Genomic DNA, 27,519 nt, shown 5'->3' with positions numbered 1-27,519 from the left:
TGGAAAGGAGGGCACTGTGGTAAACCCTTTCTTCTGCCCTTTTCTTCTGAGCATTTTTCCTTCAGAAAACCTGTAGCAGCATTGGTACATACGTTTTCTGAGACATTCCTTCCGTATTTCATATCCTGTTGAACAAGTCATAAAATTAGATGCTAAAGATACTATGTTAAAGCTAATAGGATAGTCAAAATCCACTCTATATTTGTTGACATAAGCTTAACAAACTAGGTAACCTGTTCCAGGCCTCAGATTGCTGTTTTTTAAGAAAATAAACAATTCAATCTTACAGATGCATTGCTCAGTTTGTTAGTTATTAATAAAACAAGATTTGGGCTTTAAGGTAACTATGTTTTGAATATATATGTACGCATTAAATACTAAGTCAAGAGAAGCAAATTTGTGTGTTACTTCTAGATAGTTTCTTATGTTTCAAAAAGAGAGCAACTTCAACTATTTATAAACTGTAATTAAATTTCTTTACAACATGACTCATTCTCAACAAGTAAGTCCTTTTTCTTTTGCTTTCTTATGAACTGTGTGGGAAAATTAGGGTTCAATCAGTGAAGAATTTACTCAATGCTTAATTACCCATAAACAGCCCTCCAAGTTCTGCTCATGTAGTGCTTGCATAAAGACATTATTTTCCCCACTCTATGGCTGTCTAAAAGTTGACTTTTAAAAAATGATCTGTAAATTGTAATGTAGGAGAAAGCAATGTTTTACTGGATTCCTTCTCCAGTCTTTAAGTTCCTCTTACATTAACAGTATGATGCTTAGGAGAGCCAAAGTAAGAAATCATCAGATTTAAATTACTTTGAGCATGGAACTAAATTAGAAAGCTTTACTTTCCTGAATGAGCTAATTGTTTAACTTTTCCAAAGGAAATGTTTCTATTTCTGTGAGAGAAGGGGTAAATGGGACTTCCTCTGACATAATTTTCATTTTAAATCTTGAGTTTGACAGCAGCATTTTTACCTTCATAACCAAATATTACTGCTTAACTGCATGACTTGTATAAGCTTGCTAGTTGAAGTGACTCACTTACGCAGATGCAGTTATTTTTAGGGAGGTAATTTGCACTGTTTAGAAGAGAGGAAAAAAGGGAGAGAGAGTCCTACTAAGAGCTAGATCTCTCATTATAGTTTACAGAGCTCATGAACCCAGCATCCAAGCAAAAGATGACTAAGCAAGGGGTCTATTGGTACTTTCAGGAATTTACAGACATGAGTCATCTGCTTATTTTCTGCAGACATATCACCAGGGTACTTTGTGAGTCAGCTGTTATTTGGGAATAGTACTTGTATTCAACATGAATACGTTTTTGTAGTTCTTAGGTAACAAACATGCCAAACCAACACAGGCTTTTACAGTTTGCCTAGTTCAGGTGTTAATTTACAAAACCAATCTGTTGTTCTTAACTGTGGTGCATTTTTCATGGCAAAGTGTGAATGCTGTCTTGCATGTAATTACAGTAACACCTTTGTCATCTTAGATATTGCATGAAGGCAGATCTGATTTTGTATTAATGTACAGATTGAGAGTCAGACTGCCTACACGTGACCAGGTAAAAAGAAAAATTTTCTTTAGCAAGCCATGTGTGATTATGAGAAGAATTTGACCTTTCATGTCCAACACACCTTGCCAGCATTAATTACCAGTGGTATTTGCTTATTTTTTTCATTCTGTGTACCAACAGTGTCAATGCATGGGCATCCACTGGGACGGAAGCAGGTTCTTGCCTTCCTTTCCTATTGCTGAATAATAATAGCTGGCTACCTTGAGATATGCATAACACTTTAAACTCAAGGCTATTTCCTGTTTACTGGCCTTTTAGGTGTGGTTGTGTTCCAGAATTAGGGACAGGTTTTTTTACTTGGTCTGGACTCATCCACACCTTGTATTAAGGAAACACTTGGGTTAGAAAACTGGAGGTTTGGCAATTTCAGGTAAAGGGTATTATTACAAATCAAAGGCAGTTTAAATTTTTCAAAACTCTACTTGCAGTTCAGGGTAACGCTGCTGCTGTCCAGATGTGGGATGCACAATTTTGAATCTAGTTTGATTATCTTATTTATGTGATCAGTTTATAATGTAAGTAATTCCTGAAAATTCCTTTACAAATTTCACTTAATAGAATATATTTTGGTGGTACCTTCTCATAACAAATGCAGGTGTCACTGTAGTGAGAGCACTGCCTTGATTATCCATTTTAAACAGCACTTCTAGTGCCAGGTACTTTGTCCTGAGAGCCCACCTTTAGCTGTGGGTAACTGGAAAAAAAAGATTGCTGCTTGTGTGTGTTATGTAGATGGCAGTTTTGAAGAGAAAGTTAATGGAAGTTAGAAATTCTCAGCTAAAAAGTTGAGTACAAGGACTAAATTATTATTTGAATGCTTTGCTAAAGTTTGTTATTCCTCTCACACAAATAAAATAAGTGATAAAATGCAGAAGTATACAGACTTGGTTTCTCTTAAGGAGTTGGTACTTAAGAATGAAAAAGATGCACTAGAGAAACAGTTTAAGCACTCAGAGCGAAGTATTATATTTATAAGATTAAAACAGAGATTCAGTCTTCTTGATTCTTTACCCTTCTCCATGGTGGAGTCCTTCAGAGACCAAGGTACACACATCATTTGTGAGGGGAGGAGACAGCGTGCTCGCTGATAAATGGCCAGGTTACACCAATGTTTTTCAGGGTTGTTATTTAGTAATCACATTATATAGAGGATTTCAGAAGAGCAATCTTTGAATCTAACCTTTGTTAAAGCAGTGATCTGCCCTCAAATTAGCAGAACTCTGCCCATGTCATTAGTGCTTAAATATCTGCTGGAAGCTGCTGTGTGGGCTGAGTCACCCGGACTGCGGGAGTTGTCACGTGTGGCTCAGACACTGGGTCATGAACTGAGCCAGTGCTGTCCTCCACGGGAGGATTTGTTGTATTTAGGGACTGTGGCTGGAATAGCACATTTGATTCAGTGTGCTTCATGGCTATAAATGCTTTTACTCCTAGAGCTTGGAGACCCTTTAGAGCAAAGGGAGATACGGTGTAGCTGATGCACATCTGAGTATTTAGATGTGATTAGATAAACTGAAAAATGAAGGAACTAGCAGGATGATAGAATGGAATTTAGAAAATAAAACCTGTCTTACACTGATTCCTCAGTCTGTTAGCAGAGATTTCACAGGAAGTGCTGGAATCTCTGGAAATATTTAAAATACAATTCCATTGCAGTGTTCTTTCACTGTACAGAATTTCTAAAATATTATTTGGAGGATATCAAAAAGTATGGTTTTAGGTACTTTATAAATGAAGTCTACACCTTTAAAAGAAATTACCATTCTTCTGTTAATTTGGGTGTTAGATTAGACATTTAATATTAGTAATTCAAGTCTTTTGTCATAATTCAGTTTAACTACAGATTTCTGAAGCCTCCTGAAATAAGAAGTAGACCAAGAAAATACGAACTATAATTCTAGCAATGAAAAAGTTAAGTTAAAAACTAGGTCTGACCATGAAAACATACACAGTTTCTAACTGTTCTAGACTGTTTTATTGTTCACCAGACCTAGCTGATCATGAGACAGTGATAAGCAAAGGGAACTAAGAGGTTCTGATTTTTATTTTTAGTGGGATATTTTGGGTAATAATGACTTTGTGGTATGTTTTTAGTTTTGTGGGTGTTTTCTTGTCTAGCAAATGACAGCAAGTTGAAATCTTTTCCAGCGCATATGACTGAATCTTTCTACTATCAACTCATTTGGCTGCTTTAGGACACAGACAGCTGTAAAATGAGGATGATAATGCTTTTGATGTCCATGAGGACACTAAAATATATTGGTTAAAACAGATAAAGTTGTTTTTTTAATGTAAAGCAAAACAGAATGTATTTTGTGAATTTTTGAAAGGGAAGATTTCACTATAAAAGTAATTTTTTAATAACTAAATAATCCTGGTGGAGATTTTATGATTAACATAGCAATACACTAGCTAAACTTTTTTAAAATCGTGTACTTTGCAAAAGTATTTTGGTAAAGCAAAGTGTCCCATACAGCAGTAAGTTGGAATCCTTACTTATAATAAATGCAGAAGGACGTTTTCAAACTAGCCATCACTTTCTCCTTTTCTGACACCTTTAAACCAATAGAATGGTCTGATATATTCCCAATATAAAGAAAAGGAAAAAATACATTGGCATCTTTTTATAACTCTTTTTTTCCTTTTGAATTGCAGTTGACCTACCCCTCTACTTTCCTCGAGACCAACCAACCCTAACTTTTCAGTCCGTCTACCACTTTACTAACAGTGGCCAGCTGTACTCCCAGGCCCAGAAGAATTACCCATACAGCCCCCGATGGGATGGCAATGAAATGGCCAAGAGAGCAAAGTAAGTCAGATTGCTGTTTCCTACTAAGCATTCCATTTGTTTCATGGTCTTTGGTGGGTAGAAATTTCATGGATATAAGTGTACATTTTCAGCGTTACAAGAGCTGAACCTGTTCTTTTTCTCATACAATCCTGGTGTTCTTGTAGATGAATGTAGCCAGATACTTACTAATTATGCTTATTGCATTAGTGCCAGAGGACTGAACAAAAGAAGGCTCTTTCTGCTGGGCTTTGTATGGCATAGAGTGGTGACAGTCTCTGCTTCAGAGAACTTCCAGCCTAAGTAGACGAGATGGCCCCCAGCAGGAGTAACCTGCATGGTAGCAGTCAGTCAAGGTAACTCCCTGGGGTTGTGTGAGTGTTGAGGGGACCCTGAAGGGAAGCATGTGAGATGAAGAGAGCAAGGAAGAAAAACCTGAAAGATCTGGAATTAGGCTGTAATGAAAAGGCACAGAAGAACAGGAGGAGGCAGAGCAAACCACCATTCCAGCACAGGCGGCAGCCGTATCAGATCTTGAGAAAGTTATCTGAAAATCTGAATACCTCTTGCTTTATTGCATTTTTGTTGGGTGGAAACAGATAATCCCTGTCTCCTTCCTCTGCATTTTTTAATGCAAGCCCTTGTTTTGGGCTGAGGAGAGATCACTTCAATCTGTGTATCCTTTTAGTTAATGATGAAATAGCAGCCTCACAGAGGGGTTCTGTTGCAAGGGCAAGCTGCCATAGGCAGTGGTGTCCCCAAAGCCAGATATTGTCCCTGTCTTCTCATGAAGCAGAACAGATTTTACCTGAATGGGGAGAGTCAGGCAGCAAGCTTGCTGCAGTGTTTTAATTTTGCAAAGTGTAAAAATGTTAGAACAGCGAGAGATTTAAACAGGCTGATTATCAGTTGTTCAGCAAGTAAAAGCATCAAACTGCATAAATCACAAGGCATATTGGGATGAACATTTTGAATGACAGTCAGAAGATTAAATTAAATCAGCAAATATGCATAAATAAGAGTTGAAACAAAAATAGTTCAAGCTGAGTAAATCAAATGAGTGGCATGGTCAGAGAATGTAATTTGGAAATAATGGAAGCAAACAACAATTGACTGATGCATTTGTAGATTTTTATACTAATTTAAATTCTACGGAAAACATCAAGTAACATTTGATTTGGGATTTTAATATGCATTTTAATAAAAAAGTTTTTGGTAGCATTTGGTTTTGCCACCATACTGTTTATAGGAGCACCATTTCTTAATCAGCTACGATTTTTTTTTGTGTGTATGGACTTTCTTCTTTTCTCTAGCAGGATATTATGAGTATTTTGTTTACTAAAAAACCAAAACAAAACAAAATAAAAAAAAACAAGAAGAACAATAACTGGAAGCATTAATATGGCTTTTTTATGGCCATACTACAAAATGCATTTCTTTTGTAGCTGAAAGCTTACAAGTACCTATGTGCTGTCTGCTAAGTGCATTTGCTTATGAGTGGGTGTATACAAATGGACTTCAATGCCCTGCACTTGAAATTTAGAAGTATTACAACAGTTCTCTTTAAAAGCACTAAATGTGTACACTTACTATCACATGTACGTTTGGTGAGGTTATTCACTCTTACGTTCGAGCCTCTGCCTTGATGTTTTACACTGGTACGTAATATGAGAAGGATGATGAGAAGCGGGGGAAGACAGTGTGCTGAGATGTCTGAAATAGCAATCACTGAGCTGCAGAGAGACAGAAACTGCTCCAGTTAAAAGCGCTTCGCTTGCAGGAACAGCTAGTGATTCCTGAGTAGGTACCATAAATAAATCTGGATCAAGAAAAAATATGATGTTATGATACATGTGAGCGTATTTTAAGAAAGATTTTTAACACAATTGAGTATCTTATATAAACAGTGTTTAAAATATTTGCTAGGGCTTCTTAGAATAGGTTAGTGTGTTTTAACATAACCAAATAACTTCTTATTCTACTTAATTTTTACCACAGACATGTTATGGACCAAGTTATGGGAATATATATTGATATGTGAGAGAGCATTCTAATGAGACATATTAGTTCAAACAACACGTGAAAATTTCCCAAAAAAAAAAAAAACAGAAAAAAGAGAATACGTTATTTACCCTCTAGAAACAATGTAATTCTACTCTGCTGAAGTAAATTTCGCCCTAGTTAAATCAGAGACAATTTGTTTGTGTTTTTAAATACTGTCAATTAGGTTTTGCTTATATATAGTCTTTTTCCCTCTTAGCAAAATTGTCTCCCAAGTGCTCAGCATTCTTTGAGACAAAACATCTCTGTTTATCTTCCTGGCCATTGCTCTAGGGCCGCAGGATCTCCCACTTGATATTCCAGTATCTGACCAAGTTCTCCATCCTTCTTGTCAGACTTCAGGGATCAGTGTACCATATCTTCCTCACTGGGGCTAAAAACACCATCAAGGATAGTTTTTGTTGCTCTTGAACCAACTGTTAGAAGCATCATCAAGTTTGAAATGGCATCAGTCACAGCTTTCCTCATCCTCAATTTTGGCAAGCCCTGCCTCTGTTTTCAGCAAATCAACACAGCCTGTTTATTCATGGGCAGAGCTGTCATAAGTTCATTCCAAAGGGACTTTGATTCTGTGCCCAGCCTTCTCCCAAGGTTGTTTTGGTGTGGGTTGTTGGGTTTTTTCCCAAACAGATGAGCCCATCCAGTTCCTTCAGTGCAGGGACTAAACTTGAAAGTCTTGGTATCCTTGCTTATCTCTGTGGCCCCCAGCAGAAGAAGGCATCTCTTTTGAAGTTAGGACTTAACCCTTTGCTGTAGCCTTGAGACAATCAAGTAGTAGCTATAGGCAGGAGCAAAATCAGTTCCCTAAGATGCATACATATGAAAGTAGATTGTATGCATTCACACCTAGACACATATCACCTAAATCTAAAAGGCAAATTCTCATATCAGAATATCACTTTAGCTGGATCTTTTTTATTCAGAGAGAAAAACTGCCCATGTTCTTCCTGAAGTTATTGGACCAATTTATATCTGTCTGATAAAGTCCATGAAGTCAAGCTTCTTTTCTGTGTCCTTTTAGGCAGATTTTAAAATCACTGGGCTCCATTGCAGCCCACTGATTTAGATTCCTCACTGAGAGATAGCATCTGGTAACTGAAGCTTGCTATTGTCTTAGCCCAGAGGTTGCCCTCTGGCTTTGTTTAATTCTGAAGGATGAATCAAGTCCTGATTTAATAATGTGACTTCAATTGCCTCCAGACTGCTTGTTTCTCAGCTAGCACAAAATTTTAACCTGTTCCTCCAGCTAGAAACAGGGAAATCAACAACATTAACATTTTTTTACAAGCTTCTGAGATGCCATTTCCTCTCAGTTGGTATCTCAGGCTTTGCCTCTTGTAGGTCATTTATTTATGTGTCTGTGGCCTCCTGCGTAAGCAGCTTCTCCAGAAGTTTTGGTCCTAAAATACAATGGCAGGTCTAAGAAAATACAGTAAATTATGGAAAGTTAGCAGCCTTGTTTGTGGTGTACGTGTGAAGTAAAACATCTCTGTGCAGTTTCCATGGGAAAGCTTTCTTGTCTTTTTGCTTAAATAGGCATTCAAGTGTACATAAATGGAGTCTTTAAAGAACATGCTGACTTGAAGCCTGGGATTTTTTGAAGGAATACTGTAAATAAAGCTTGTTTGTTTATACAAATGAAATTCAGTTCTTAGACGCACTCTGGCCCAACTTCTGTCTGACCCATTGCTGCTCTGTAGACCTAGATTATACTTCAGGGGAGAGCAAGTTAAAACTCAGTTTATTCTTTTATCCTACATAAATCCACCTACTCATCATTAAAAATAGCAGGAGCATGGAAAACTGGTATCACAATAAGAAGTTGTTCCAAGGGTTCATATTCCCTTTTTTTTTTTTCCAAGTTGGCTGACAAAACAGGTTTCTGAATGACAATGTTATCCCTGACCATTCATGCTGTTTGCTGAATGTGGTGTAAATATTATATATCCCTTAGGGCACTCAGGATGAAAGCTTCAAAGGGCTCTAGCGCTCTCAACTTTCTACTGGCTGTTGCTCTGCCATGGGGTCAAGTGCATCTTCAGATTATATGCAGGTGCATCTTGTGCAAGCCACAGCTGCAGCTTCGGTCTGTGCTCAGCGCAAGACAGCCATGGTTAGGAAGTGCCAGGCTGGTGAACTGGGCCATAGCATTTTCAGCCTCAGCCATACCTTCTCCTTGAGTTATCAGCAAATTAGATGATGTTTGTCATGTGTATAATTGAGGCCCCCACTACAAGAAAGACCCTGAGGTGCTGGAGCATGTGCAGAGAAGGGCAATGGAGCTGGTGAAGGGTCTGGAGCACAAGTGCTATGAGGCATGGCTGAGGGAGCTGGGAGTGTTTAGGCTGGAGAAAAGGAGGCTAAAGGGTGGCATTTTCACTCTCTACAGCTGCCTGAAAGGAGGGTGTAGCCAGGTGGGATTGGCCTCTTCTCCCAGATAACAAGTGATAGGACAAGAGGAAATGGTGGCAAATTGCACCAGGAGGGGTCTAGTTTGGATATTTAGAAAAGTTTCTTCCCCAAAAGGGTTGTCAAGCCAGGCTGCCCAGGAGGTAATGAAGTCATCACCCCTACAGGTATATCAAAGGTGTGTGGATGTGGCACTTAGGACATGGTTTAGTGGTGGGCTTGGCAGTGATGGGTTAATGGTTGGACTCAATGGACTTAGAGGTCTTTTCCAACCTTATCAGTTCTGTGATTCTATGATTACATTTATAGATTAAAATATTGCATTTCTTAGTCTAATGAAAGGATATTTGAAAAAAAAGGGACAGTTGTTGTGTTGCTGTTTAGACATTTGTACTATGTCATTTAGACAATTGTTCTATGTCAAAGACTTGGTGTTCTATTCAGGAAATTTTGTGTGCCCTAATGATTTTTTTACTCATCCATTTTGTTATTATCATTATTCTGATTTCTTTCACATTTTAGGCAGAATATCTATTACTATATTTCAAATTATTTAACAACTTTCACAATTTTCATGAAACTTTTGAGTTCCAGCTATGCTACCATGAATCTCATTATAAAATTTACTGTTGCACCCTTTTTATATCTTCTCTTCTTGATAGGTATAATTAAGGTAATAAAAAATTTTTATTCTTTGGGTTGTATTTAAGTATTTTTTGCTTATTTGTAAAAGTATCAAGTTGTATTTGCCTGTATTATGTGATTTTTCTTGCACATTAGTAATCTTAAAAGAGCAGTTTTCCAAAAACTAACTTATTTGCATTACATGTACTCACCTCACAATGCTTTTTCCATGACTGTCTTTGTCCCTGTCACATGTTATCTTAAATTTGAAATGAAATTCATAAAAATGAGAGTAAGGAACAGAAGTATAAATGCCAGGGACATCATTCTTCTCTAGGTGTGTGTGCATGTGTTCAGACATTTGCAAGGCTCAGAGGATTCTTTCTGAGGAAGAACGTCAGCATAGGTGCAACTAAAAGCTAAGGTGGTGAGCTGGGTCGCTTGTTTAGCTCTGGTTTTTGATAGTTTTGCATCAGAAATTGAACAGAAGTGATTTCCTTGCCTGAAATGGAGTAAAGCTGACATTTTGTTGCCGCTGGTGGGCTGCTCCTCAGAACAGAAAAGGGGCAATATGCTGTGACAGCCATAACAAGAAGAGATGTGGCGACCCAGACGTGTGAAGCTTACGAAGAAGTTAATTTGATTTTATACACCATTAAATCAAAACTGATTTTCTGTGGGAGTGTCAGCTGATCAAAATTATATGGGAACAATAGAAAGGAAAATGGAAAAAGCTACATTTCGTTAAAATGCTTAGTGATTGCACTTGTCCTTGTAGTGTATTCTGCAGTTGATTTACCAGCAAAACTTAATAACAAAATTATTTTGATTGTAAGATATAACAGGTAAAGTAGATAGGACTTATAATTAGAATTTTCCCAGTACATTCCTTTATTTTTTCATAGTTCTGCATACAGTACAGAATATGGTACATATCATGATAGTTGCACTTCTTGAGTCATATTTTTCACATAGTTTTCTTTAAATGTCTCCCTGGATAATTAAGTCTGACTCTTAAGTTATGGTATGTTAGTTTCTGACAGGTGCCTGCCAGGGATCTTCAGTGCTGTCATGCATTATGTGGATTTCAGCCAAGACAGAAGGGCCTGGGTATTTGTTTCTGGTCACTTCTCATTAAAGCTTTGACTGTAGGAAAGAAAAACAACTATTTAAAGATGAGGAGTATAGGTGCTATAGGAAGCGCATAGAAATAAAATCTGTTAGGCAATTAGTTTTTCTGTGATTTTGTATAGATACTCTGTATATGTGTGAACTGTACATATGTGCATTTTGGTATATAGTAAATATTCTTTCTGCAAAAAGTATTCTCATATATTGACAGGAGAAATGCACAGAAGAGATTGGAGAAGTTGGCTTGGTATAAGTGGAGTATAATAGCACTTTGCTGGAAGACAACTGCTTTGTAGGAATGAAAGGTTAGAATTTAATGTAGGTGGTTCTTGGATAACTGGGATTAAGTGATGTTCTAGAAATACTGTGAAACACAGTCACTGTCTGATTTGGCTTTATTAGAGAACTCCATTATACATTTATGAAAGCTGCTAGTTCTATATTAGAGCCTGAAATTACAGTTAGGAACTTGAGCAAAAAAATATCCTGCCTTTCTCAAGAGAAAAAGGTAGAGAGAAATACGTGGGTTTGGAAGGAGCTGAAATTTAATACACCAGATAAATACTATTGCTTGGTCAGTTACAAAATAAACAGCTAAATAATAATAGTAAGTGAGCTCCATAGTCTTGTCTTTTGAGTAATACCCATAATTGTTCCATTAAGCTAGGTAAAACTGTGCATTCATTTAGCCCACTATCATGTCTGTATCAATAGGTAGTAGTGGATGCCTGTAGAAAAGCATGGCAGACCATGTAGTCATATTTCCATTGTATGTTCCACCATCCTCAAGAATTTATTTATCCTGTACTGGTACATTTCTGTTAAGTAATCTTAACTGGCTTTCCTTCTATTCACTTGCTTTTTGAACCAACAGCATAACATCATAAAATTCTGTGACAAGGGATCACACAGGTGTGGTATGAATAACCAACTCTGTTGGCTTTTTGCATTCCTGCCTCCTCCCAGCTCAAGTTGTTGTTACCCTCTACCTCTTGTATGAAGAGAGGCAGCAAGTAGTTAATCTACTGATCCCCTTCATAACCTTTATGAGCCTCTTCATGTCTCCTTTGTCACCTTTTCTCTTGCTCTGCTCACTCCTTCCCTCTCCAGAACCTCTCTTTCTGATCAGCCTTGTCCCGCTTCTTTCTCCCTTTACTGTTTCTGTGATTGTCCTTCTGTTTCCTTTTCTGTTACTCATGATGCATTCACCGTGCATTTATATGGTGGTGTAGTGATACTGTCTGATTTACTCTTTATTCTGCTTCTTACAGCATCTGATTTTGTTTTTTGCATAGAGATGAAGGCTAGTTTCAGTGTCATTTTAGCACCAACATCTCCATTCTATCTGTTTTTCAGTATCTGTGTTTTCTGTAGTAGTAAAATTATGTCTTTTTCCTCACATATTTCTCCTTTCATGTTTATCGATACTGACTTTTCACCTGGTGTGCTATTTCCCAATCTCCTAGTACTGTAAGAACTATCTGCAGTTCCTCATAATTGTGCCTTATTTTTCCTTCCCTGACTAAATTGTTAACATTAACAGACTTTTCCATCTTCCCTTGCTCACTTTCACATATCATGTAGGAATATGAACAACACGGATCAGAACACCCATTTCTGTGCACTTCTCAGTGCACTTCCCCCTAATGGTATTCATCATTTATTCCTGCCCTTTTCTTTGTATCTTGGCCTGCTGTTTATCCACTTATGGATCTTTTCTCCTTCTGTGGTAATTCAGGGGTTTTTATGCCTTTGAAAAACCTTCCCAAATACCTGTAGGTAAGTTGAGCAGTGTGTGTCACTTGAATTTTTCTTGTCCATATGGTTTTGATACCTTAAGAAAATAGAAGACTTGAGGAGCACAAGTTTCCCTCCTACCCAGTATATCATATTTACTCAAATCCACTAATTTTGGACTATATATGAATTTTTATAATAATTTCTATTAGCAGTCTCTACCAATTTGTAATGTATGGACATGAGATTCATTGAGTCATAGCTCCTTCTATCCTCCCAGACCTCCAGACCTTTTTTTAATTGCCATCACACTTCTCTGGTACCAAGCTGTTTTAAGCAGGAGGTTACAAGCTATTTAAGAGTTTAACTTTCTCACACTTGAGTTTCTCTGGAACTTGGGTGTCAATGTAATCTGGAGCTGCTGATTTGGTTGTGTTTTGTTCATTTGTTCATTTCCTTTTTGGCTGACATATATGCATGAGTTGAATCTCTTGGAAGGCCAGATTCTGGTATGGCAGCATCTTTAAGCACCTCCATTTCATTTATTCTTTGTAACTTTATTTCTTCTGAGTATTCTTTTTACTTTTTGATCACATTTTGCATTGTTTGACAATTTTGGGGGTCACAGCTAATTTGTTCCTCAAATTAATTTTGTATTTGCTTTATTCGGCTTTTACCTGTTAGTATTAAGGTTTATTTCTGTCTGGTTTTCCCCTTTGGATGGATCTCCAATCTTTTGAACATTCACTTTTACTTCTAATGGCAAATATATATCCCTTGAATAGCAAAGAGAAACAACTGCTTTAATATGTTTTATATAATCACAGATGCGTGGCGTCTCATCCATTTCGTTCTGACTGGTTTGTCCTAATGAATATCCAAGGAGGTTTCTTTTATGGTTTGGTATGTTGCCTTCGGCCTGTTGATAAGCAATCTGGCAAAGCAAAGCGGATGGCATGATGAAATCAGTACTTTCACCTGCAAGCAAACTTTATTTTCAGGGATGCTGGTTGTCAGACTCGTTATGGATGCATCTGTGGTGTAACTCTTCACTTCTGCCTCTGAACTACAATTAAAGGATTCAATAATCTCTTAAAGATCATTCAAATTCTATTATTACTCCTATGAGCTCCTCTCTTCTTGAATCTCTACACTTGTCTTTCCTTACAAGCTTCACTCCTGAACGTATTCTTGCCCAGTCTTTTCTGCTTTCTCTTGCTACTTATCTCATCACTACTTTCACACATTCTTTACTCTGCCTTTTAGGCTTTGAAGAGGTTCCTAGTTGCATCTCATGCCACATTGACTCTCTCCTTCAAATCTAATAAAAAGTTTGTTAAATAATTGCTCTCCAACAGCAGAGCTTATTGTGCATTTACATAGCCTAAATAAGAGGAAATAATATGTGCCTTGAATAAGCACTATCTCTTTAAGAAGTTAACCTTTACCTGGAGTGGGAAAATATCGCTATGGCACTTCAGCAGCTAGGAAAAATAGAGCAGACTTGTCATGCTGTAGCTCATAGGACTGGAAATTTCCTGCAAGTTAACAATGTATTTAAAAAGACTCTATGAAGATTGAGTTTTTCCATGATGACTTTGGAATATCATTCTCATGATCCACTGATAAGGAAACAGAGTGACCATGCTGTGACCGAGATATTCCAATGCACCCTTCAAAGACACCCACTATCCTGTGGGGAAAATGGAAGTTAAGAAAGCAGAAGCAAAATTTGCTATGATCTAAGACCACAAACCTTCATCTGACTGAAGTACATCTATTTATGTACATTGTGGAGAAGGTGAAGGAAGTGAAGGGTTTTATCTCTTGAACTGACTGACAAGCAGAAGGCATTGATGAAACTGTTTCAAAATGAGAAGTTCATTTTCTGTGTGTGCTTTGGAACACTTAGATTCACTGTGTCTGTGCAATACACCTATGTAAATTTTTAAATATCTATATCAGGAATCTGTGAGACATTAAATACCAGTCTTGAGTTCCAGATGGTTTTTAAAAGTTGCTTTCATAGTTATTGGCCTTGGTCTGTATGAATTGATTATGTCCAGTAGCTGTAATTTTATCTGTTATTGTCAGTAAAGGTCCATGCATTTGGGAGGACATATATTCTTGGAATCAAAATTAGCATCTTTTACAAAGTGATAACCCTACTTATGCTGCTGCTTTAAAATAAACATTAATTGCCAGCCTACATGATGATCTGCAATCTTGGCTCCACAGCAGTTCCCTAGAACTCCCTTCCTTTATATTTTGCTTTTAGTCAGGTTGTTATATTTATGGTTGTTTCGTGCTTTGAACAGATTGTCAAAATTCATTTTGCTTTATGGTAAGTTGGGCAGCAAAGTCATCTTAATTTTTACAGCAGACCAATGTTGAATTCTTCAGTTTATTTATAAAATCAGTTGATACCACAGGTTTTTGGAAATGAAATGAAAATTTAATTTTTATTTCTGTTTGCTTCATATGGATTAAAGCTACCTGTTAATTCTGCAATCAGCAAACTCTTGAAAAACATGTCTAAATATAACAATTTTTTGTACTTTTCTGTGTGACTTGAATCAGAAATGGCAGTAACTCCAGAAAGAACTTCTGGAGGAAAAAGATGTGGTTAGTAAAATACAGAAAACAGCTTTTGGATGTGAGTGAATATTAATGTTTAAACTTCTGATATGTACTTGGTTTCACTAGTTCTGCCACTTCTATTTCCTGTTACATTTTTGTTTGTTTGTGATTTTGGAGACAGGTTTCTGTTGTGCAGTATAATAAACTGAGCTGAAAACAACTGTATTTCTTAAAAACTTGCCATTGTTGGCTGCCCACTGCAGATCTCCAGATCTCTTGATGTTTGATTACTGTTCTGTCTATCCATCAGCCTGGTTGCACAGTCAGTGCCTTGCATGGACTGGCAGGTAGAAACAGGCAAAAAAAGTTTACTAATCTCCTTGTGGGTAATTCACAATAAAAGGAGGTAGAGAGAAAGAAATATTAGAAGAGGAAGAGGGATTGTGATGCTTTTTTTTTTCAGCACACAGGAAAAAAAATTGCTAGCAGCTTAATGGCATTGTGCACTGCCTCCTTAGTACATTTGTGTGTTTAGCCAGTTACAGTAGCAGTAATTTAAGAACTATTGTCTTGATGTTGTATAAACACTTCAGATGTTTCTTGGCATCACCAGTTCTGGAGATGCATAAAATGGAGAACTGTGTAGACATTGTGTTTCACATAAAAGCAAAATATTTGCTATAGATAAAGCTGCCTAGTAAGAAAATTCTAAACCACATCCCAAAGAGCATACCATCAAGAAGCTTAGTTTAGAAACATGACTACATGCCAAGTATAGTTATGTATATTTGAAGTGAGAAAGAAATCCTGGAAGGTACCTATTTCATTCTTCTGCTGTGCTTGGATAAGTTTTTGTGATGTTCAGATTTGAATGGTGATTTAGAAATGCTGCTGTCTCCTGAGAGCCTTGTGCATTCCATAATAGTCCTGATTTTCATTAGCTCCTGAGCCTTTGCCACTTGGCACCTGGCCCTGTTGTGGGCCTGCCTGCTACAGCCCAGTTCCAGTTAGGTAATCAAAAGTTAGACTGCTGAGAACTATTTCTCACTTCAGTTTTTGTAACATCTTAGATGTGGAGACAATGATACAACAATCATTTTCTCCTAACAGAGGTGTCGCAAAATATCTGCTGTAGAGTTACTTTCCTGTTACCCCATAGTTATCTCAAAGCAAGAGATGGGCTGATCCAGCTTTGCTGTGAGTGCTCATGTATCTTTAGCCTGGTGAGGAATGCTGTGGAAGTGCCTGTGAATAAATAGACAACATGGTTCATCCAATGGAAATATGTTTTTAATGTATTATATATGGTAAAAATAGCAAAGAGGTTCAAATGTCTCATGTCTGTGTTTAAAAGGAAAAAGCTACACCTCAAACATTGGCATGAGGCCTCTTAAAAGAATGGGCTCTCAGTAGATATCCACACTTTTGCATTCAGCCCTTGTTCAGTGCAAGGCATAGAGATGCTGGAGGAGGGCATGACCATGGGTTAAGGACATAATGAGCAGTCATATGGAATATGACCTAAATACATACCCACTGTTGGAATTAATGCACCAATTTATTAATTTAAGTTCCTTTTGTTAATTAGTGGTAATCATGTTGAATTAGGTAGCTCCTGACAAAAGGAATTTAGAAAGAAAACTTATATCTGTAAAAAAACACTGATTTTGTTCTGTCAGAAACAAACAGGAAATCTTAGAATGTTTTGAAAGTTATGGTAAATACCTTCTGTACAGGAGATGAATCTTTAGGGGTTACATGAAACAAATCAGCTGGATGTGCCTGTGTGGTCATGGGAGGACAAATCCTCTCATCTGGCATCCAGAAGGTATTGTTGTAGGTGTTCAGTATTTTCAAAACAAGTTTTCACTGTGTCAAAACAAGTTTCAACAGGAACACAAAAATACAAAGGCACACTACATATGTATGTATGATCCATGCAAAAATACTTTGTACTTCAGAAAGTGAGTAATCAGGTGACGTTGATAAAGCCCGGAGAAGCTCTTTTATAATTCTAATATGTCTATAGTGTTGAAATAGTTTGTATAACAAGATTTTATTGCAAAGTGTCAGCATAATAATACTAGTCTGGAAGGAATAGGTCAAAAACCTCAAGAAGCCTCAGTCTGTCCTGCACTCTGACCTACAACCTTCTTAATTCCTGTTTTCACCAAATTTAATTGGAAGATGGGAGAACATAGCTGTTCTAGCTAATTTATGAAGATCAGTCATCTGTAGAGTTGATGTTGTTCTATCAGGATTCAGTGGATTTGAAGAAACTGATGTCTTGAACCAGTTCTTCTAGGGTACAGCAGCATATGGGATGTAAAATGATGTAAATCCTAGAGGTACAGTTCCTTTAAAAGAAGTGGACAGCAGTTGGGACAAATGCCTGGGATTCTTGGTTGTATCTCATACAGGTGGACAGGATAAAATTCAGTCCTTACCTCAGTCCTAGGATTATTCAAACAAACTCAATTTACCTGCTGCACAATTCAGACAATAGAGAGCTACTGAGGAGAATGGGGTACTAAATACAGACCTTACTCCAGAAGACTTGGAAGGATTAAGTAAAACTATTCAGAGATCACCATGACTGCAGGAGTGCCTGCCCAAGTCAGATGTATGAACTTGAAAAAGTTTTAGAAAAGAACTCATACATATTATGTATGCCTTGCCTAGAGGAGGAGAAAATTGATGTATTTGTCAAATACACTGGCTACTATGGTTTTGAATGCACTAAGGGTCTATAATTAGAGCCAGATATTTACAGAATTAAATATCTGTTGCAGTTCTTACTAAAATATTTCACAAGAATTAACTAAAACATTGAAATAATGGATACTATTTACGAATAAAGTTGGCTCTCAAAGCCAGCAGTAGGAAAAAACCCAAATGCAAGTCTGCCTTCAGACCAGAAGGAACACAATGTGCTTGATGAAGTGAGAGAAGGTCTCTATGTCTTTGTGAAAAGATGAAGATTGTGGCTCAAGGGCTTTAATTTGCCAATAAGGACACTGTGCTGGTAGTAGAAGTGTTGCTGTACTGCTAAGTCTCTTCTTGATATGGGCCATCATGATGATTTCACCCCCTTCATTTTCCTCAAATTGTCTCCTGATGGAAAAAGTCCCACATCTTGAGCTGAAACAAATAAAACATGAGTGCAAATAGGGCTAGCATGGGTGAATTTGAGATCAGCATGCTGGAAATCTTGGCAGTTATAAACTGAGGAGTTTAAGGGGAATATATGTTGTGAATGACTTGGGAAGGTGATTCATTACCCCATGATGATTGTCCTTGTCCCAGACATAAAAAGCAGAAATCTCATTGATACAACATGTTGTATGCTTTTTTTCTCACAGAGTTTGAGTCTTGATCTTCTGCTCTGAATTTACCACATGAAGATTCTAAGAGAAACAGAAACACCTAAACAACCCTTTTAACTTTATTACACCAGCAGCAGTAACTAGAACACAATTGTATAACTGGCTATAGTACCAGTCCAGCAAAAGCAACAGCAGAAATCAAGTGTGTTGGTGTTGGAATGCTATCACCATGAATATATGGGAAGTGTTGTTTGATGAGAGATTGCAGCTACATTTAAAATCTTTGCAAATTTTCAGCATAGATATGTGAAGGCAAAAGGTATTATCAAGTGGTCAATGCAAATTTTCTACCAACTGCATTTAAAAAACCCAGCACTAAGTTACCCTGGGGAAAAAAACAGTACAATTAGAATGAAATTTCACAAAACCATCTGAATTCTGAGTCAAGTATGTTTTAAGCACGGCAAACCCACACCCTGGGATTTAGACATGTATGGGCTTCTGGAGACCTTGTACCACACTCAGTGTTTCATATCACTGGAAAATATGTAAACATCAGGTGAGCCAATTCTACCTCCTTTTAGATACTTACCACTCGCAATTATAGCAAGACTTTCTTTCCACTGGATAATAAAGTGAAGGAAAGAGAAGTGCTTTACTCTCAACAGACGTCCTTGAGCGTAGCATCAATGGAATTCATTGTACTGTGTCAAGTATATATAGTGGTTAACTACAGCAAAATGTGTTGTTTTCTGGAGTGATGAAGAAAAATTTCCATAGAAACCTCATAACTTACTACCTTGAACTTGGAAAATGACCATTTGAGAGAACAAAAATGAATAGACAAAAAACAATGGAGTCTTGTAAGAAGCTCAACAAAGTGTTAGACATGTGCCCATAAGTGGATGAAGATTGGCACCCACTCTAGGCTGAAAAGAAAGCAACTTTTTAAACACTATTTAAGCTGGAATTGAAACCATTGTGAGAAGGATGCAACACTCAACATGTGTTTTACTTTCTTTACATGAGTGTTGATTGTAGTCAACACTCACGTGAAGAATATCTGTGTACTTTGTACAAATGAGTTTCGCTGTACTTACAAGAGAATTTATGCAAGTCTCCTGAGCTTGGTATAAGGTCGGTATGATACAGACCCACCAAGAACGTGGTGGATGAAAGCTGGAGAAAGGAGGATCTCCATTTCTCCCAGAAAGGAGAAAAGGCATTGATCAAAAGCTGATTTCTGCCATTTGACAGAGCCCTGAGAGACCACAGGTCAAGTTAGCTTTCTTCATCTTCAGTGTAGTTCAACAGGGACCTAAATTACTGTTGTTGGGTTTATTTAATAACAGTTCTCCAGAGCTGAAAAACATATCTAGTGTATATAAAAGTAATAATTTCAAAATATTTGGAGATAAATTGAGAATGTCATGTGGCAAAGTTTCTGAAAAAAACTTCCAGGTACTTAATTTATATTAATCCCTGTGGTATAGCACAGATCATAGTTATTGAGGGTGTAAATTCATGTGAATGTGTTAATATTAATAGAGTATGAGGAATGTATCTTTTTCAAAAGTTCATGTTTATATTCACTGTTTCTCTGTGCCTGTATGTACAGGATGCTGGAGCATGAGTGTTGTCTCTTGATTTAAAATCTTTCTATAAGGAATAGCATTCATGTGAAAGATGCCTTTACCATGCAGTCTATAGCAGAATATTGTCCTTCAAAAATCTTATATCTCTCTCAAAATTATTTCATGTCATCTGTCATGACATAATATTTTGTGTCATGGTCCTATTTGGGCAGAAATGTGTACTTTCACTTCAAAGCCAGATGGTCAATAGATGAAACTTACTCAGAAGGTGATTGCTGCTTCTTTTCCTCCTTACTGGTGACCTCTGCAGAGATTGTTGTAATTAAAGTGTTGTAATTTCCATTTCACAGGAATTTCAGGTATTTTAACACATGGTTTTGTCCCAAACTTTGGATGAAAAGAAAAAAATTAGAAAAAAATTTCCACTGTTCATTAAGGAGTTTCACTTACCTTCTCCTATTTCCCATTTTTCCTCCTCAATCTACTAAATGTGATGTAGCTGAGACAGTCCTATCAGGCGTACTGGGCTTTTGGATCTCTTAGCAGGGCCTATTTTGGTTTGGTTTGGGGGGGTTAAGGGAGCAGTGTGGTTTGGGGTTTTTTTGGGTTTTTTTTTTGTTTTTTTGTTTGGTTGGTTGTTTTTTTTTGGGGGGGGGGGGGGGTTTTTGTGGTATGTGTGATGAACCATCATTATCTCTGATTTTGTTTCATCTGAGATACTTAAGGTATATGGGAGAGGGACAGAAATGGAGGAACATAACCTGAGTTCACCTCTGGTACTGCATTTGCTTCAGTCTGGAGAAGACCAAAATGATAAGGGCAACTTTATGCATGTACTTTAAGGTATAAAAGGAAAAAAAGCAGTACTGAAGTACTGAAGGAATTTTTGCAGAGTATGGAACATAGCCAAGAGGTTCATATTAACTACCAGTGAAATAACATCCTCTTTGAAACAGTACATCTGATCAGAATGTAGGGAGGTGTTAGACTTAGTTTTGCAGCAAAGGATACAAGCTCTCCTGCAGGAATCAGTAAAAAGAAAGGATGCAAGTGTAGATAAAGTTGGTGTGGGAGGGTGTTTGTGGTATCATAAGCATTCATTCTGGAATTTACCTAACAGAAAAGGCATATATAATTACTGCATATAATGCACTAAGTGTGGGTTTAATACAAAGCACAGAAATGCTATAACGAAAAAGAAATAAAATGCAGGAAAAATAATTCTGATTGTATCCCATTTAATGATTAAGAATTTCTACAGTTTTGGAAGAGGGAAGTTTTAAGTAACATTTATCAAGTCAATTAAGATCACGTGCATGGAAGAGAGTCTGCAGAGAAGCTGTCAAAGAGGATGAGGGAAGCTATTTAAAATAAGCAAGCAGAGAAGCATAATTAAATGTTAGGACAGATAAAGCAAGGACAAGTAAAAGGGGTAGATCCTGACATTGACAACATGCAGGTGGTACTCCATGAGCTAGCAAAACACGTAGAATTAAACAGGACTTTAAAAAGCTACAATTTCAAAGGTATGGTAGAAAAAACACAGATACAGAAATGGCACTCAGCTGTTGAGATCAGGAGACAGGCAGACCTTCTCAGCTGGTTTATGCTCGTGTGTGTGCCAGCATGAACAATCACTTTTGCAGGCATGATTGTGAGGGTTGTTTTCTGAACTTTGCTTCAATAAACCAAAGTGTGTTCTGTAAATACACAGCACAATCTGTATATGCTATAAAATGTGTGTGCTGGTTGTCCTCTTTATTACTGTTGTTTCCATTTGTGGGATCAGCTCCTCAGTCCAGAAATGCTTTTACTTTCCATTGCTCTTTTAACCTTTGGACAGCATATGATATGTATTTACATCTTGTGGACAAAAGCTGACTGCAGCTATCTGATAATTAATTTGCCAGGCACAACCTCACAAAGAGAGAGGAGCATTCTCTTCATGGTCTTGCAACGTTTTTAGGTGTGAGGAAGTATGGTTGCTGTCCAGTGATTGCCAAAGCTTCTACTGCAGTTATGAAATGCATCATGATTGTGAAGCTGATCAGTGTGTGTTTGCTTCAGGAGGTAAACCAGCAGAGAGATCAGGAATCTAATAAATGATATTACAGTTATTCTTGCTTTAGATCTCTTCTTGGTGAGAACAGGAGAGAAATTTATAGAGACTAGTGAAAAAAATAGAAAACGAAATTTAAAAAAAAATAGAGAAATTGAAAGTTTAGTGCAAAACACACTTGGCAGAAACCAAAGGCAGAATGATAAAGCAACTTCTAATATAACTGGCAAGTAAAAGGCATCCCTGGGACATGTAAAATACCATTATTACATGGTTGATTATCTCAGCAAAAAATTCTCAAAGGTACAGTTCTAACTCAATTTTGGATACGTAGGGTTAGCTCATTTTATGGATTTGTGAGTCACTTGATCCTTTGCAAAGAAGATAGACTAAGATCCAAAATATACAAAGCACACTTTAAAAAAGAGCATTATCCTATAAATTTTCAAGCTGTATAAAAGGACATACCGTTCATACAATGTTGTTAGTATTTATTTGCTGCATTTTATGTAAACTGCTGCCATCAGCAGTGACAGTATTGTGTCAAGGTTTCTGAGACAGATAAAGAGCTTATCTCCTACACGTATTCTGACTTCACTATTTTCCTGCTCCATTGCTTTGTCTGTTTTTGGGCCTTTTGTAACATATATGAAGCCTTTTCCACACAGGGGAAATAAGAAAAATGGGAAACATCAAGTGCTTCAATTCATGCTTTTAAGATTACTCCTTCCTAATCATATATTTTCTGTTCTTTTCATTAGGACATATTTCAAGACATTTGTCCCTCAGTTCCAGGAGGCAGCATTTGCTAATGGGAAGCTTTAGACAGCTTTGGGCATGGAAACTATACTGGACAGATCCTTCAGTCTGCACGTGTCAGCCCAGAAGAAGGATGCCTGGAAATGGGTTGGACTGTCTTGATAGGTGCTTTCTTGCCTCTGAACTCATTTTGGTAGCTTCAGTTTTTGAAACAAAGACCTCACTAGCATGCTTAGAACTGAATATTCGATATTAGTCCTGCCCCTTTGCCTCTGCCACCACCATTCCTTTATATATCTATTGGATTAAATTTAAAAGGGCGTGCATTGATATGATAACACTTTCTTGTGCCAACAATGTCCTGTATGTTATGCCTTGCTTCCTTGTCTTCAGATGGTCTAAATTGGATTGTTCTTCCCCATGGAAATATGATGCAATGTGTACATTTAGTTAACATTTTCAGCTTATTCTAAGAAAACATAAAACTGCCGTGTGTACCGGGAATGCCTAATGGACTGTACCGTGCCATATTCTGCCTTGGAGGTTTGTGTCTCACTGTGCTCGTTACTCTCACAGGTATGGATATGAGTTGCACGCTGCAATTCTCAGTGCCTTTCCAGTTGCTCTGGAGTTAATATGGCAAGGTGTTTGAGGTTCGGTGGTTTTTCTAATACTTCTGTTGAAAGCTCATCTTATGTGAAATGTTAGGCTTTTACGCTTTATTTCCAACAATTTCAAATTGTTGTATAATTTTGGTGTTTTCCTAATGAGTGCCCCTTGCCATTACAAAAAAGTTCTACTTTTTTAGTACCAACATGCAAGTAAATAGCTGTATTAACCAGTATAACAAAATAAAGCCCTTTCATAGACCTGTAATTTTTCCAAGTAAGATAAATACTGCTAAGAAGCAAACTTTCAACAAAGGAATGAATGATGTCTTGGAAAATAGCTGATGAAATAATGTAGGGCTGTAGGTATTTAGCTTAGTGCTTAAGTTCAGCACATCTTCTCAGAAAATATTTTTAAGTGTATATAACTGGAAACATTACCTCCCCTAATTCTGAAATGCCAAATGCAAAATCCTGCCTATTCATCCTTTCTTTCCTGCTTGTGTCAGGCACACCAGTTGGGACTAATAGTCACAATGTCACTTCCCCAATTAATTTGTGACTAGACCAAGGTACTTTCCAGTAAGGAATAAAATTAACAGAGAATGTTGCTTATATATGGTATCTGGAAAATATGCCCTACTTCTGCTAAATACAAGGAACTAAATGAATAGTATGCAGATGATACAGTGGAACTGGAAAAGATTTTATTTTAAATTATGCACTATGGCATCACATGCAAGGAAGTCTCGTCAAGCTACTTGATTGGCAGTATTCTCCTACCCTTTCTACAACTTGTTATTTCCCATGAAAAGTAGTGCTTTTCAGGGTTATATTCACCTAGCAAATACAGATGGGTTTTGCGTAGTGAAGCTTAATAATTAAGAATTATGCAAATAATTCGCCTCTAGAAACTACAAGTATTTTTAGCTAGTTTGTGGGCAAAATTTAATTTTTGTTTAATACTGAAGTTCTTGGCTGAAAATTAAGTTGCAAATAAAATCTTTATTGTAAGAATAAATATAATAATAAGAAGTTTTATTGTAAGTCTGCAGAGAAGGCATATTCTGTCCTGTGACCCACCCCTTTGTGATTCTCAGTGCATTATCTGAGGACTGTCAACAGTTTCAAAGGTCTGAGCCTGAACTTCCTCTGTGGCGACATAGCATGAGGCTTTTGCATGCTTAGAGCAGATGTGGAAGGTAATGGTTTTATGTGAATAGCAAAATCATAACTGAACAACCTCACGTGACTAAGAAAATATTGGTTAGTATACTGGGATGATGTCACGTCTACATTTCTTCAGGTAAAAGCCAAAGCCACAGACACATGTTCAAGAATAAGCCAACCTTGTGAATGGGGTGGGAGAGGAAGGGCAGCTAATGAAAAACATTTGTTCTCATAGTGTTCAAAATCTGATAGAAACAATCTCTAGACATCTTCAAAAGGTATAAACCAAACCCTTAGGTTGCATCAGTACATTCCTGGAATCTTACATTTTATGACTTTGTCTTTGATTCAATGTTGTACTGATTGCTCCATGAACACCGTGTGTGCTTTATATACCTGATTGCCCAAGTGGCGCCAGTTACTTATTTTTTTATCTTTTCAGAAGTTACCATACTTCAAAGGCTAGCAATTGCAAAATAGTTTGAAAAGAGGTCCACTCTTCAGAATTTAGATTTATTCTCAACCAAAAATGCATCCTTCACCTCAGTCCTAGTCATTTTGGACAATGAACTACTTTATTATTAAAGAGTTTTACAAGCCACATAAGAAAATATTTTGAGGATACAAAAAGCCTAAACCAGTAATTCATTGTGTTGCATTCAACAGTTTCACCAACTTTTCACAACATACGTATAAACAAATCAATAGATTCAGTCTAATTTTAATGTCATGCTACAATTGCCAGTATTTTGAAAAAAAAAAGGTAGAAAAGATGAAAAACTACTGTTTGCATTTAAGGTAAGCCTATCAAATTTCAGATTAGAAGGAAAGGCATTTTGTTACACTAAATGAACATTTTCTTTATTTCAAGGTCACCCTTCACTCTTTGACTTACATGGATCCCTTTCTAATAGTTCTCAGAAGTAGAACTATTTTATGGATATTTTATTTTCTTTCTAATAGTTCTCAGAAGTATTGGGAGTGTTAGCTCTCCAAATGGGGTATTGAGAGGAGATACACTGAAATGAATAGAAGCTTCTCTCCAGGAGAATTACCATATAAATACTATACCAGAAGAGAGGGTTCATTTTAATAATATTATATCAAACCAAGTATCCATTGAAGGCATTTAAGTTAGCCAGGAAAGTTGGGATCTGATGAGCTGGAGTTATTTCTGTTATCTCCCGTTTTATTATAATTTCCATTGTGGCCAGTTTAACAGCACTGAGACTCTCAGCGCTTCCTTCCCTATTACGTGATATATGCAGTTGAGGGGAGCAGTCCTAGGCTATTTTTCTTGGCTTGTGAGAACCACAAAACATAGGGGAACAATAGCAATGTTGCAAATGCATTGAAAAGCCTAAACTCTACACTGTCCTAGTTTTGACTGAAAGAATGCAGTAAGCCCTGCTAATGCATGGTTTTCCAAAGGTCCTTAAATCACAAACTTAGAGTCAACCCTTCATTCATCTGCATAAATAATCTGCTGTCCTAGAAGTAATATCAAATTTTATGCATTCAAAGTCAGACTTTTTGTGAACTTGCTGGAAAGACTGGACAAACAGCTGGAAGAATAAATTAAAGGTAACTATACCATACATTGTTTGGCCTTCATTGATCTTTCCATTGTGCTGGCTACTGCTTTGTTGACTGTCACTTTTCATTTGCTGAATCAGCACATTTTGGTATTGTCATTGTCCTTGAACATCCTCCCATTCATACAGAGTAGACTTGAGTCAGTTCTTGAGAGGAGATCATTGCTGAAGTTAGCACGGATCTCCTGTGCACTGTCAAACCCTCCCTAGGGATATTTCTCTGTTTGTTCCCTTTCTCTCATCCTGTCTGGAACCTACAGCAATAATTTATCTTTGGTGAATCAGTCGGTGGATGAGATTTAGCCATGAAGTGCAGTATTTCAAGTCTCACTTCAGGTGGTTTTACACAGAGACATCTTACCTAGGAAAGAGAAGATTAGATCTTGAGTACTCTCCATTGAGCAGTGCCCCTAATACAAGGCTGGGGGTTTAGCAGAGCTCAGAAACCTGTGTAAGTGATGAGTAGGCACTGCAGCTTAGACATCTTTCTGGTCAGTACCCTTAAGCAGGGAAGCAGCAGGCAATAGAAACCTGTAGCAGCACATGAGGGTCACCAGGGCAGGTCTGAAACATTTCTAGTGCCGTGTCTGTGCAGCAGTGACATGGAGATGAAGGGGCGAGTCCTTTGTCGGTGCAGAAGGGGAGTTTCTCACCTTCCTAGCTTTGTGAGAAGATGTGCTGCAAGGAGGTAGCAAGCTTTGGACACAACTTATGACCACAATTGTTAATTATGGAGTGCTGTTCCTTGCCCTGCAAAGCAAATGAAGTCTGTGACCAAGCTGAACTGCTAGGGAACACTCTTCCCTTAAATTACTTATTTCTCTGTAATTGATGCATTGTAACTCTCATTGAACCTAAAAGTTACTCTTACATCTTAAATGTTACTGAAAATCCCTTAAGTTATCTTCCTCTCAGTTTTTATTTTCAGGTCTCTGTCCTCTTCTTGGACAATTTTGCTTCATCCTTACTAGTTACTGCTATTTTTAGCAAACTTGAGTTCTTTCTTTTAACAAGGCAACAAGGTGTATGCCAGCATCTTGTGGGCCTACATTAAATATAGAATTATTTGCTGTAAAAATAAGTAGAAGCTGGTGTTTATTTACCAAGCCAAGTGTTGTGTTCTCCACAACAGAAGAATTCTGAGGAAAGGCTCTTACCAGATCAGAGAGGATAATCATGCTGATGGTACTGGATACATTTTTTTTTACCAACTCTTCATTTAAATTCCATGCTAGCAAATTAGCAGAGGCAAAGTGAATTGTCCTTTCCTGAAGGAAGCCTGCACCTAAATAAAGCATTGATCAGACACTATCTTTTCCTGTTTATACTTTGCATCAATAGGTTTACCCCTACAGGGAAAGCCAGTAAGTCTGAAAAATGTCTATAAACAGTGCAGGGTTTTTTTTAATATTTTAATTTACTAATTTATGTAGATTCAGAGAATAATTTCAAACTTTGTTCTGGGGGAAGGTAAACAACACAAATACCAAAAACATGCAAG

General features: G+C 37.3%; 1 protein-coding gene across 2 annotated transcripts in view; it reads left to right on the top strand.

The window, feature by feature from the left end:
• BABAM2 (BRISC and BRCA1 A complex member 2) overlaps window positions 1-26,021 on the top strand; it is a 162,650-nt gene extending 136,629 nt beyond the window's left edge. For both annotated transcript variants that reach the window (XM_041477311.1, XM_041477312.1), the window contains exons 11-12: window positions 4,232-4,385; window positions 22,648-26,021. In XM_041477311.1, the coding sequence (XP_041333245.1) occupies window positions 4,232-4,385; window positions 22,648-22,711 (218 nt within the window). In that variant the 3' untranslated portion in view covers window positions 22,712-26,021. The remainder of the gene's footprint in view (window positions 1-4,231; window positions 4,386-22,647) is intronic.
• Window positions 26,022-27,519: the final 1,498 nt, after the last annotated feature.

Source organism: Pyrgilauda ruficollis, unplaced genomic scaffold (genome assembly GCF_017590135.1).
Source record: "Pyrgilauda ruficollis isolate IOZ18807 unplaced genomic scaffold, ASM1759013v1 scaffold4, whole genome shotgun sequence".
In the NCBI taxonomy this organism is placed as follows: Eukaryota; Metazoa; Chordata; class Aves; order Passeriformes; family Passeridae; genus Pyrgilauda; species Pyrgilauda ruficollis.
This window is presented reverse-complemented; position numbering and strand designations above follow the sequence as displayed.